At 41.5% G+C, this 12,119-nt stretch overlaps 1 protein-coding gene across 1 annotated transcript; it reads right to left on the minus strand.

Moving 5' to 3' along the window:
* Positions 1-864: 864 nt before the first annotated feature.
* On the minus strand, positions 865-3,723 carry LOC124623075 (host cell factor 1-like). Its single transcript, XM_047148866.1, has one exon. It carries the CDS (start codon positions 3,721-3,723, stop codon positions 865-867), a length of 2,859 nt encoding a protein of 952 aa, XP_047004822.1.
* Positions 3,724-12,119: the final 8,396 nt, after the last annotated feature.

Genomic DNA, 12,119 nt, shown 5'->3' on the forward strand with positions numbered 1-12,119 from the left:
GTTCATATATATAGTGACAATGCATAGAATAGTGAAACTGATAACATAACCAGAACTTTGTATCTTTTATTGTCTTAGTACACATTAAACAACTGGAACAAAGGTATTGAAGGGGTCATTCCTAAAAATAAATCTTGCATCACTTAATGTTTTAAGGATTGTTTTCGAATTAGCTGAATCAAAATTGCTGAGGTTAATACATTTCTAGATGCCAGTATTTAATTTCATTGTGTAACTGAAGTAATTGATTTTATACAAATAAAAGCTTCGAACAGATGGCACAGTTGTTAGTTCTTACACCAGTATAGTTAAGACAGTCGCATAGTAAGATAAACATTTCTCTACAAAGATAAAAGCATTAAAAGTAATAACTATACAGATACTTTACTATTAATAAAGCAGAACTTCTAAAACACTGATCAATCTTATTCAGAACTGAAGTCTGACAATTAATTGAGGAACATAACAATAAAAGCAGGGATCCTTTGTATGCTGAATGTACAGTAATGAAAGAGCTACTAATATCACACAGCTATCAACACAAATGCATCTACAAACCAGTAAGCTTGACTGCCTGCAATAGCTCATCTTCATTTTAACATACATTATAGGAAGTCAGAGGGTAAGACTCATAGCTGTAATCACTTTATAGTGTGACTAGACACAGCTGCCAACACATGAGCTATGTGTACAGTTTCTACAACGTACTTAACAGTTATTTTATATTGCTCTGCTTCTCTATAAGTAACATTCCTGATTTTTACTGTTGACCTTCCTATAAATAACAGATGGAGCTTCACACATCTGCTTCACAGACTCATGAAAGTATTTATCCTAGGTGAAACTCTGAACTTGAATCACTGTTCATAACAGTTCACTGTCTACAGTTGTTTGCTGACAGTTGAAAGTTGCAGTTCCAATTGTCTGTTGTTGGCAACTGATGGCAGGTGATGATGATACAGGGCCAGGCGGAGAGACTACATGTTCATCATAAGCAGTACTGAAGCGAGTACTCATGTTATCACTTTTGGGTGTCAGCAGAGGCCCACAATTTGAAAATGATGACACAGTCCTTGGTGCTACTGTTGCAGCAGTGCATTGCACCCTCTGCTGCTTTTCATTAGGTGTTACAGCAATATGTGGGGTCCCTGCAGGAAACTGCAGTGAAGATGGCAGAGAAGTAGCTAGATACTGGCTAACATCAGCTCTTACACCTGCATGAGTAATCGGATTTGCTCCTACGTGAACAGTCTTTGGAGTTACACTTCCTCCAGGAATCATGATCGTAATCGGCTTGCCGACAATACCACCGGATGTGGTAGCCGAGGAAACGACGATTATTTTCACGGAGCTTGGTTTTGAGACTGCCTGCTGGAAAATATTAGATGTTAGAGCACTATTAGAAGAATGAAGAACCTGTGATGGCAAAACATTCTGTGTAGGACACAGAGTAGGTGATGCTGTAAAAGGATAGTGGCCACCATTTGAAGAGAATTTTGCAGTAGTGCCTTCAATTGCAGGGACAGTAGGTTTCATGACATGGACAGTCTGTTTCCTGTATGGATTCTGTGACTGCTTTAGCATTAAATTCCAGTCCTCCTTAATATTCAGTCCTGGTTTTTGATGTGTTTTAAATATTTTGACACCTCCAGAAGATATCTGCCTCTGCCTGGTACTTTGAACAGTAGATAATTGTGATATCTCAGGCTTAGTTTGCACTATAGATGATCTCGGCACACCGACAGTAACACCCTGACTCGTTTTCACAAATGTGACGAGAGGTGAATTTGAAGTATGCACTGGCTTCTGCATCACAACAGGCTTGCTTTGTGGGAAAGAGTTGTTTTTAAGCAAAGTTGTAGGTGACATAATTCCTGACAAATTGTGCTGTCGGTGAGGGGTGGTACAGTGAGTTGCTAGCCCCGATACAGAAAATACCGAGTTTCTGGGACTGTTCACTGGACATGTTGTTGGCAGACTGACAGATACTGATGGAACAATCTTCTCACCCACTGTCAAAGGTGTCTGAGGAGCTGTCACTTTTAAGGATGAAAATGATGTCACTGTATTCGAACCTAAACTAGACTCTGGTATTAAATCTGGGAAGTTCTGAGAATGTGGAGGCAGTTTAGCTCCTGACAACACTGACAGAAGAGACGGTTTAGAGGAAAGAACTGACACTGACGCTATGTCTTCCTTTACATGACTGCCTGTAAATACATTGGGCATGGGAGTAGAAGCTGTTGTTGATGAAGGCATTCCTACAAATGACATCACAGGGGTCAAGGTTTCAGGAGGACACTGTACTGCTTGCTGCCTAAAGTCGTTGTTTTCACTCACAAATGAATCCAATAAAGGGCTTACAGGTCTGGAATTAAGTGGGCTGGTGGAGGTCATGGGCTGTAGTTTACAAGTATTATCTTCCAGAGGTAACAGGTCTGGAGAACTTACTTTGACATCGTACGCACTACCGGTACTGCTCTCCTGGGAAGAGACTGGCTGGGGAGGTGGTGTTGCTGGTGCGGGCGGGTTGACTGTTGTATTCACAGCAGATGGCATTTCATACCTGTGGAGTTGTATACGATACCCATCTGCAGCTGGCACTGAGGTCCAGCAGAGTTCAAGTTCATCTGTCTGTGCCTTAGCTAGCTGTACCTTATGGGGCTGCAAGGGGGGTGAGACGTCAATGTACCACATGTCGTTGAAACATATCTGGTTGTTCCACGCCCTGCGATATCCGTCCCTGCCTGACCAGACGTACATCCTGGTGTGCACTCCAACTGTACAATGACCAGCTCTGGCGCGAGGTGTGCTTCCAGAACTTTCATCCACTGCATGCTCTTCCCAGGTAAGCTTTTCGAGGTTCAGGGAAACCAGTGAGTTGGAGCATTTCCATTCCGTTTCAGGTGTTTCTGCTTTACCGTCGTTCGTACTCACAGGCACCCAGCCTCCAAAAATAAACATTCGCTCTCCCACTACCGTTGCAGTATGAAGCGAACGTGGTTGCGGAGAAACTCCTCGCAGCACAGGCTTTAACCACGAAAATGTTTCACAGTCGAGAAACCACAAATCACCGAGGCGACGCCCGTTCATGCCGCCGTAGATAATGATACGAGAGGAGCCGGTAAATTTATTCTCGTACGCTACAGCTGTGTGAGATTCCCTAGGTGATGGCCTGCAGCCTCTCGTTTCCGGAATATTCCACGCCGTCATTTTCGTTTGCAAGTCCAGAGCGTAAATATCGTTCAGATAAAGCGGAATGTTGTTTTTGGAATCGTGTCCTACATTCGCAAGACCACCAAAGAGATACACGTCGTTATCAACGAGCGTAAAGCTGTGCCCGAGTCGAGGACACGGGGATTTTCCACTTATGGGAGGTCTGGGTCGCAGTCTTCGCCACTCCCATTTGCTGACATCTAACTCGTAAAGATCGTCGCTGTACTTTCCACACTCGACCATTCCACCAAATATAAGAATCGCGGTTCCGTACACTGCTATTCCGTACGCAGCGCATCCTGGAGGAATTCGACCTTTCGTTGCCGGTGCGAACCACGTATTTGTAGACATGTTGAAGACATTTAATTCATCTACAATGCCTTCGTTGCCACCTCCGAAAACTACCATCATATCTTGAATTGCCACTGCCCTGTGTCCATGCCGGGGTCGAGGTTTCGGCCCCGATGTGTTCTGCACCCGTTGCCACTTCAAATCTAGCGCCGCCATGACACCAAACTGCACTATGCTGGATTCGTGGCCTCGTGTCACTTCAAGTCGTATAAGCGTACCGTCAACTGTTACTGCCTTCCGCGATTCAGAGACTAATCAGTGGACATTTCTATAGACATTTGCGGTCAGCACTGAGTTACAAATATGAGCGTTGAAGGGAGGAAGAAACAATATTTTTCACACACTATTAATTGCATTTTTGAAACACCGTTGCGTGTAGAGCTTGTGTGTCAAGACGCATAACAAACTGTGACGTCGATATTAAATACACATCGTCTTATGTTCAAGCGCATTTTTTCTTCTATGGTTTATTTCGTTCTTTCACAATAACACAATTTCCAGGTGATATCATTAAACTTTCTTTATTGTTTGCAAATTCGAGAGTTCGAAGAAAGGATATCATTTTTATACTTAAGAAAATTTCGGAATTCTACCAATGTGATGTATGAGGACAGTTGCATGTATAGGTCCTGTTGTATTGTTCATAAATGGATATTCTGTCAAGGATTGTTAGGGTAATTAATTGTTTCACAACAAACGTTTAATAAATTCTTTCGACAACAGCGGAAGAACATCTAAGTCAGTGTACGGTGTACTCTTCCATGTTAAAAACCGCATTCTTTGGCTTAAAAATATTGATTAGGCCTCAATAACAAGACGATCACAAACGTATCGTAAATTAAGTGACCAATATGTTTTCGTAAGCTTATTAAACACTCGAGGCAAATAGATAAATTTGTTTTAATGGAACTATGACTTTTTTAAGAAATGTTCTCGTTTAGACAGATGCAGGGATATTATTTTTTACGTTTGATGACAAATTATGTATGAAACGAGCATTTAAAACTGCAATATTCTGTTGTTCTTGCGACAGATTGCATGATACACAAATTATAACTTAACTTCGCTTTGCCTTGCCAGTGAATTTATTTGCACAGACTGAAGGTTAGTTGGTAGTAAGGCGACTTAAGGCATTGTATTGAAAATAACATTTATCAAGCCAGATACGAGGCGCGATCTTGCGAAATATCGTGAATAACCGCTGCAAACAGTTTGTACCGCTGTTAGAATGTGATAAAAGAAACACTCTCAGTGAAGAGGACAAGCTATGAAAATGGAAGCGTCACGTGTCAGAATTCTACTCCGGTCATTTCCCACTACTCTGAACGCAGAGTGTCAAGCAAGTAAAACACGAAGGCTTTGACAGAGATACAGTTACCAAGTACAGTCTCTTCCCATCTATTCGGCGAATAAAGAACGAAGGCACACTTCATGCTGATTGCTAGCTGGAACCGCTTTGAATCAATAACTACCTGCCAGGTTATCGCCACGTGGTCCTAAGTGTGCAAACTAAGCTTGATACTTATTCGGTCTTCAAAGTTAACCTGGTTACCTCAGCCACTATTCTACAATATCTCATGATGCAATATCTAATCTTAGTGATCTCATTAGTTATGTAATTGTTTAATTTTGATTGCTCACTTCATCCAAAAACTACGAAGCAGTCTGCCTTTTTACTACATCTGTGCTTGCTCCGTAGCTGTACTTTTATCTTAGAATTTTGATATAAATCTGTCCTCTCATTTTCGATTGAATGATTTCACATTTATAGCTTAAAATCCAATTTTAGACGCCCCCCCCCCCCCCTCCCTCCCCTATCACTTCTTCTCTTTTCACAATTACTTGTTTCTTAGTTCAACTTTTTTATATTATTAACGATAACAGCTACTCTGTGAATTTTTGTAGCAAGTCTTTTGCCTGGAAGGTCAATTTTGAATTTGTTCCACGGTCTCGTTTTGTTTTTATTACCCACAGTGACAGCCGCGCCCCAAGTGGCCAGCAAGCGACGCTTTTGAATACAATATCGGCTGAGGGGGAATACTATCGTTTATACTGATTGGTAACATAGTTTTTACAATAGGGAGTGTTTGTAGTGCCATAAAAATCGACATAACTGAAAAACTACACCTAAGGACCCTGAGAGGTACGAAACGATGCGTTACGTAACAGTTTATTTACGATTCTCTTGTAACGCACAGACATTTAGTGAATAAAATCTTTTCCTTTAATGGCAAAAATATTGCTAGTAAACACCAAAAGACCTTACCTTTTAAAGAAATCGTATATCTATCCAACGAAACAAAGTTTTTATCGCTACACTTCAGCCAAATCAGTCAACGTGGAACGTAGGAAAAATGTATGTAATGTAATAACTACAATGTTTAACGTGTCAAATAAGCCACCACAGCTGCTGCTTAAGCGAAAACCACACAGACGTGATAACAAAGCGTCTAGAGCAATAACACTGTTTCCCCAACACAGGAGAAACCAATTCTTTAACTGTTGCTAAATCTGAGTCGCAAACGGCAAGAATCTTCAGCACATTCGCTTCTGAAGCAAAAGTAATTAATTTGAAAAAATTCGTTTATTAGAAAGTCGAGTGAAGCGAATCATTGGACTCCATAAAAAAAAAATTTAAGTGTCATGGGAAGTGCCTATGATAATAATAATAGACACCAACAGAAATATATGCTTCTCATGCTACAAATGCGTTAATATTCTCTTACTTTCAGCGGAGTTAGCTGCAAATACAGACATATTCAATAGTATTTCTGCACGAATGAGTTGTAACTTATGTCATGAAATGTGTGTGACTTGGCTGTTTTTACATGTATTTCACGATAACTCGTCTCTTGGTAGCTTACTAACGCATGAAACGCAAAAAATATAAGAGCTATTCCGTTAATGACGTAGAAAATAATTAAAAACAAACATCCTTACGATACTTGTAACTGCCTGCTTTCTCACCGCTTGGAGCGCTAGTGTGGCTCCAGTTGTCAAACGGTAACAACTTTCGCACCAGGGAGTGTCGTGACTGTGTTGATTAGACTGTGATTTGTGTCATATTCGTCAGTAAATATCATCTTTGAGGGCCATATTCAATTAATGGCTGACGATATCTTTACAAGGCGATAACCTTCTAATTAGATGAATTAAGTACTGTGAAAGATTCATAATTGGTATTATCATTTATAAGAATGAAATTGTTCTACTTTCTAGTCACGGAAGAGCTTGTTACGGGTAGCATATTTCATTGTGTCGCATATCATGGTTTAAAACATTGTCATTTACCGACGTTCCAAAGAAAAGAAAAGACTGTGTCCATGCCGCTGTGTTGTGTTTATTCCATGGTGTTATTCTTTATTTCAACTACCTTGGTGTTATTAGTCTAATTTTATCTTTGCCATCTCTGCTGTTGCAGTCCGCGAAGAAAAAGGGCAGGGGGAGAAAACCATATTTAATTTTTTCTCCCTTAAAACGGGATCACTAAAGTGTAGATTTTCGCTAGTTATTAGGTATCGTTCTTCAAATCTTTTCCAGTTCATATTTTTAGTGATGAGATACCTCCATCAGTCAAAGAATCTTCTAGGCATTCCCGTTAGTGAGTGCCACTTTAAGGAACTTTTTAGTTTGAGGCGTTTTATCTACACGCATCTTGGCGTGTTTCTGCAAGGGCGGTAATAAGTTCAACGCTGAAAAATGAGCTGTTATCCCGCGTGACACAGAACATGACAACCGAGAGAGGTGGCGCTATTGTCAGCACACTGGACTTGCATTCTGGAGGACGACGGTTCAATCCCTCGTCCGGCCATCCTGATTTAGGTTTTCCGTGATTTCCCTAAATTGCTCCAGGCGAATGCTGGGATGCTTCCTTTGAAAGGGCACGGCCGACTTCCTTCCCCATACTTCCCTAATCCGATGAGACCGATGAGACCTCGCTGTTTGGTCTCCTCCCCCAAACAACCCAAGCCCCAACAGAACACGAGTACCGCGCAATACAACAATATTCACATACAGATTTTCAAAAGCAATCTTTTCGATGGCAAACTATGGTTGAGATGTTTATATTTTCCCACCTCCGCGTCGCAAATGTTTTGAGTGAAACGCCCAGTCGATGCGCTGTTGTTTTCACGTCAATTCTACCAACATTGAGAGTTGTTTGGTTCTCGGGGTTTTGTAAAATTCCTGGATTCATCTCGTCGCTGCGCAGCCTATGAAAAGGATTGCGGAAGACTCCCAAATAAATTCCAAAGTACAGTGCACTTTTAACACCAATATATTCCCAGGACTCTGGTGTCCGAGCCTGGTGAACTGTACCGGTTACATCACCTGTACCCAAAGTTGACATCAAACGACACAGTGTTCACAACAATCAACAAACGAGTGAGCCTACAATATATTTGCTCGCAACCCTAGCCAAAAAACGAGTGCCTCAAGGCGCCTGCGTGACCTCTATTTATACTTTTGTTAACAATTACCTACAATGAAAATTACAATTTTACGTAAAATCACAGTTAAAAGTTAAACCAAATATGAGATGCACATTGCTAAAAATTTACAATCACAGTGCTGAACGAGGTGAACCTATTTTCAACTTAGTTATGAGTTAATATAACATTTTCTGACTAATTATGATACAGGTAACAATTACATTTCTAAATTTGTTTATAACAAATCTACTAGTGCCTGAATTTTAGTGCTAACATATATCGGAGATTCAATTAACATGCTTTATTTATATGTTCTATTTAATTTGCTGTAGTAATTTTATACTGATAGGTTTACTGGTACATCCTGACCATGTGCTACATTTCGTTCGATTAGTTACAGTATTAATTTCACATTTATATTATGTTTCTCACATAAGAACAATGTTAATCAGCAAAGCATCGTTTCGAATTATATGTATACTGAAATAGTGGTTATTTTTGTATGTAATTTGGAAACAGGTCACTTTACAATTGGGCAATTAGGACTGGTGTTAATCTTTAATGCTCTCCGAGGGGTTCTGATAGGTAGCAATGAGATACAGATTTCTTGGTTTTCCACCGTCGTATAGACACCGACCGTCCATCTGTAAGAACAAGTCCAACGACAGAAGATGCGTCTCCTACAACACTGTTCGATTCTGACTCATCTTACATAGTTATTTGTATGTTTCACGAATCCTGTTGTTCCGTTACTGTATATTTTCACAAAATGCGAAGATGTGGCGGCTATCCAGTTTTGTGTAAACTAATGTAGCCAAACAACCCCTTAACAAATGATCAGGAATCAGTTACTCAGATTGTAATGTAATAAGTTCATGTGAGCTTGTGGGTAATGGCGTGGAGAGGGCAACCAGTCTTGAGTAACGCCAGAGTCTTTGGAAAATACCAGCATCCTCTCGCACTGCCTCGTAGCGTCTTTGAGTTGCCGACTGCACTTGCCAAGGAATACAGGGTGAGTCACCTAACGTTACCGCTGGATATATTTCGTAAGCCACATCAAATACTGACGAATCGATTCCACAGACCGAACGTGAGGAGAGGGGCTAGTGTAATTGGTTAATACAAACCACAAAAAAATGCACGGAAGTATGTTTTTTAACACAAACCTACGTTTTTTTAAATGGAGCCCCGTTAGTTTTGTTAGCACATCTGAACATATAAGGAAATACGTAATCAGTGCCATTTGTTGCATTGTAAAATGTTAACTACATCCGGAGATATTGTAACCTAAAGTTGACGCTTGAGTACCACTCGTCCGCTGTTCGATCGCGTGTATCGGAGAGCACCGAATTACGTAGGGATCCAGAGGGAACGGTGATGGACCTTAGGTACAGAAGAGACTGGAATAGCACATTACGTCCACATGCTAACACCTTTTTATTGGTCTTTTTCACTGACGCACATGTACATTACCATGACGGGTGAGGTAAAGGTACACGCGTGGTTTCCGTTTTCAATTACGAAGTGGAATAGAGTGTGTCCCACTGGAAACGCGTCGACGTATGTGGTATCAGCATGATGGTGCACCTGCACATTCCGCAATTAACACTAGGCAGACTCTTGACAGGGTGTTCGACGGGCGTTTCATAGGACGTGGAGGACGCATAAATTGGCCAGCCCGTTCTCCTGATCTTACACCTCTGGACCTCTTTCTGTGGGGTACGTAAAAGGAGAATGTGTACCGTGATGTGCCTACAACCCCAGAGGATATGAAACAACGTATTGTGGAAGCTTGCGGCGACATTACACCAGATGTACTGCGGCGTGTACGACATTCATTACGCCAGAGATTGCAATTGTGTGCAGCAAATGATGGCCACCACATTGAACATCTATTGGCCTGACATGTCGGGACACACTCTATTCCACTCCGTAATTGAAAACGGAAACCACGTGTGTACGTGTACCTCACCCCTCAAGGTAATGTACATGTGCGTCAGTGAAAAAGACCAATAAAAAGATGTTAGCATGTGGACGTAATGTGCTGTTCCAGTCTCTTCTGTACCTAAGGTCCATCACCGTTCCCTTTGGATCCCTACGTAATTCGGTGCTCTCCGATACACACGATCGAAGAGCGGAGGAGTGGTACTCAAGTGTCAACTTTTTTACAATATCTCCGCATGTAATTAACATTTTACAATGCAACAAACGGCACTGATTTCGTATTTCTTTGTATGTTCAGATGTGCTAACAAAACTAACGGGGTTCCATTTAAAACAACGTAGGTTTGTGTTAAAAAACATACTTCCGTGCATTTTTTTATGGTTTGTATTAACCAATTACACTAGCCCCTCTCCTCACGTTCGGTCTGTGGAATCGATTTGTCAGTATTTGATGTGGTTTACGAAATATATCCAGCGGTAATGTTAAGTGACTCACCCTGTATACTGTACTGAATGTTTACTTTCTGTCTTCCTTGCTATCCTTCTTCCCTCTCCTTTCTTTCTTTAGGTGGCGAGATTTCAGGAGGTAATTGTAAAGACATTTTACCTCTCGTTATGTGAGGTCGTAGTTCAAGAAATTCTTCTGTTTCTGACGTATCGTCCAGGACTGCGCTGGGCCTCCTCAGAGGCGCTCCTCCGCTGAGCGCTTAGTCTTGCCGACTGACCGGTCGTCCATATATATATATATATATATATATATATATATATATAATACGGACGAAACGTCAGAAATAGAAGAGTTTCTTGGACTACGACCTCACATCCCGAAAGGTTTACGAGCAGCTATGTCATCCGGTCGTGAAAGCCTTCGTTCTATGATAATGACATATTGCGCCGGCTGATGTGGCCGAACGGTTCTAGGTGCTTCAGTCATGAACCGCGCGACCGCTACGGTCGCAGGTTCGACTCCTGCCTCAGGCATGGATGTGTGTAATGTCTTTAGGTTAGTTAGGTTTAAGTAGTTCTAAGTTCTAGGGGACTGATGACCTCAGATGTTAAGTCCCATAGTGGTCAGAGCCATTTTTTTGACATTTTGCTGTTATTATATCAAAACATAGAATTTCTTTACCAATGCTATTAATGAAGTAGTGTGAAAGACCGAGTTCGCCCCACGTGGCAAAAGAAATCGGCGAAAGAATATCCCCGATCCCCTGGAGCACTGTTGCTGGTTTTCAGTGCAAAGGGCTGCATGCGAAAACAAAAGTCGTCTACAGAGCTGTACAACACTGTGCTGGTGGAGTGACATTAGAAAATCGCCGCGTTATGTGACTGGTTGAGACAGAAGCGCTAATGACCCTCGTCAAGCCTACGGCGACCGTCAGGGGTTTTCTTTCGCGGATTGTACTAAATGTACACACAACGTAGCGATTGCCAATATAAGTGCATTTGAGAGAGCTGTAGCGACTAAGAGGCTGGTTATTGTGTCAGAACGAAAACAAAGTTGCTGCGAAAACCATTGTGCTCATCATCAAACACTTGAATAGTGTAATAGACTAGCCTTGGAAACTTGGTGGCGAGTCCCAATTACTGACAACACAATGTAAAAAAATGTGCTGTCCACTACTTTTCTATCTTGATGAATCGAAGCCTACTTTTCTGCCTGTCTTCATCTTAAGTTACGTAACTAATATGGCTTGTTTTGCGAGCTCCCAGTGCAGTCGGTGCTGACTCCGTTCAAGCAACCCCTTTACAATAGTGGTAGCAGAAGTGCTCCACGAAACCATCGTCCAATCTCACTGACACCCATCTGCATTAGAAACTTAAAATATATTCTCAATTCAAACGTAATTACGTGCCTCGAACATACTGTCATGCAAACTCCACTCGCGGCTTTTCTCATGTGACATTTGGAAGCCATGTATCAAGGCAATGGGCTACATGATGTATTTATTGCCTTCTACAAATCGTTTGAGTCAGTAATACAGTACGGTGCTGTGAGGTGTTAACCAAAGACTGCGATTGTACAGAAGTTTTCTTTGTAGGGAGGACGTAGCATGTTATCTTGGATGGAGAGTCATCGAGAGATGTATTAGTAACTGTAGCCGTGGCCCACAGACGTGAGTTGGGAACCCTGGTATTCATGTTGTGCATCAGTGACTTGGCAGGCAATATCTGTACA

Source organism: Schistocerca americana, chromosome 7 (genome assembly GCF_021461395.2).
Source record: "Schistocerca americana isolate TAMUIC-IGC-003095 chromosome 7, iqSchAmer2.1, whole genome shotgun sequence".
NCBI classification, from domain to species: Eukaryota; Metazoa; Arthropoda; class Insecta; order Orthoptera; family Acrididae; genus Schistocerca; species Schistocerca americana.

Bases quoted from the DNA above. Each gene is read 5' to 3' on its own strand.
- LOC124623075 (XM_047148866.1), bottom strand. From the start codon at position 3,723: ATGGCGGCGCTAGATTTGAAGTGGCAACGGGTGCAGAACACATCGGGG.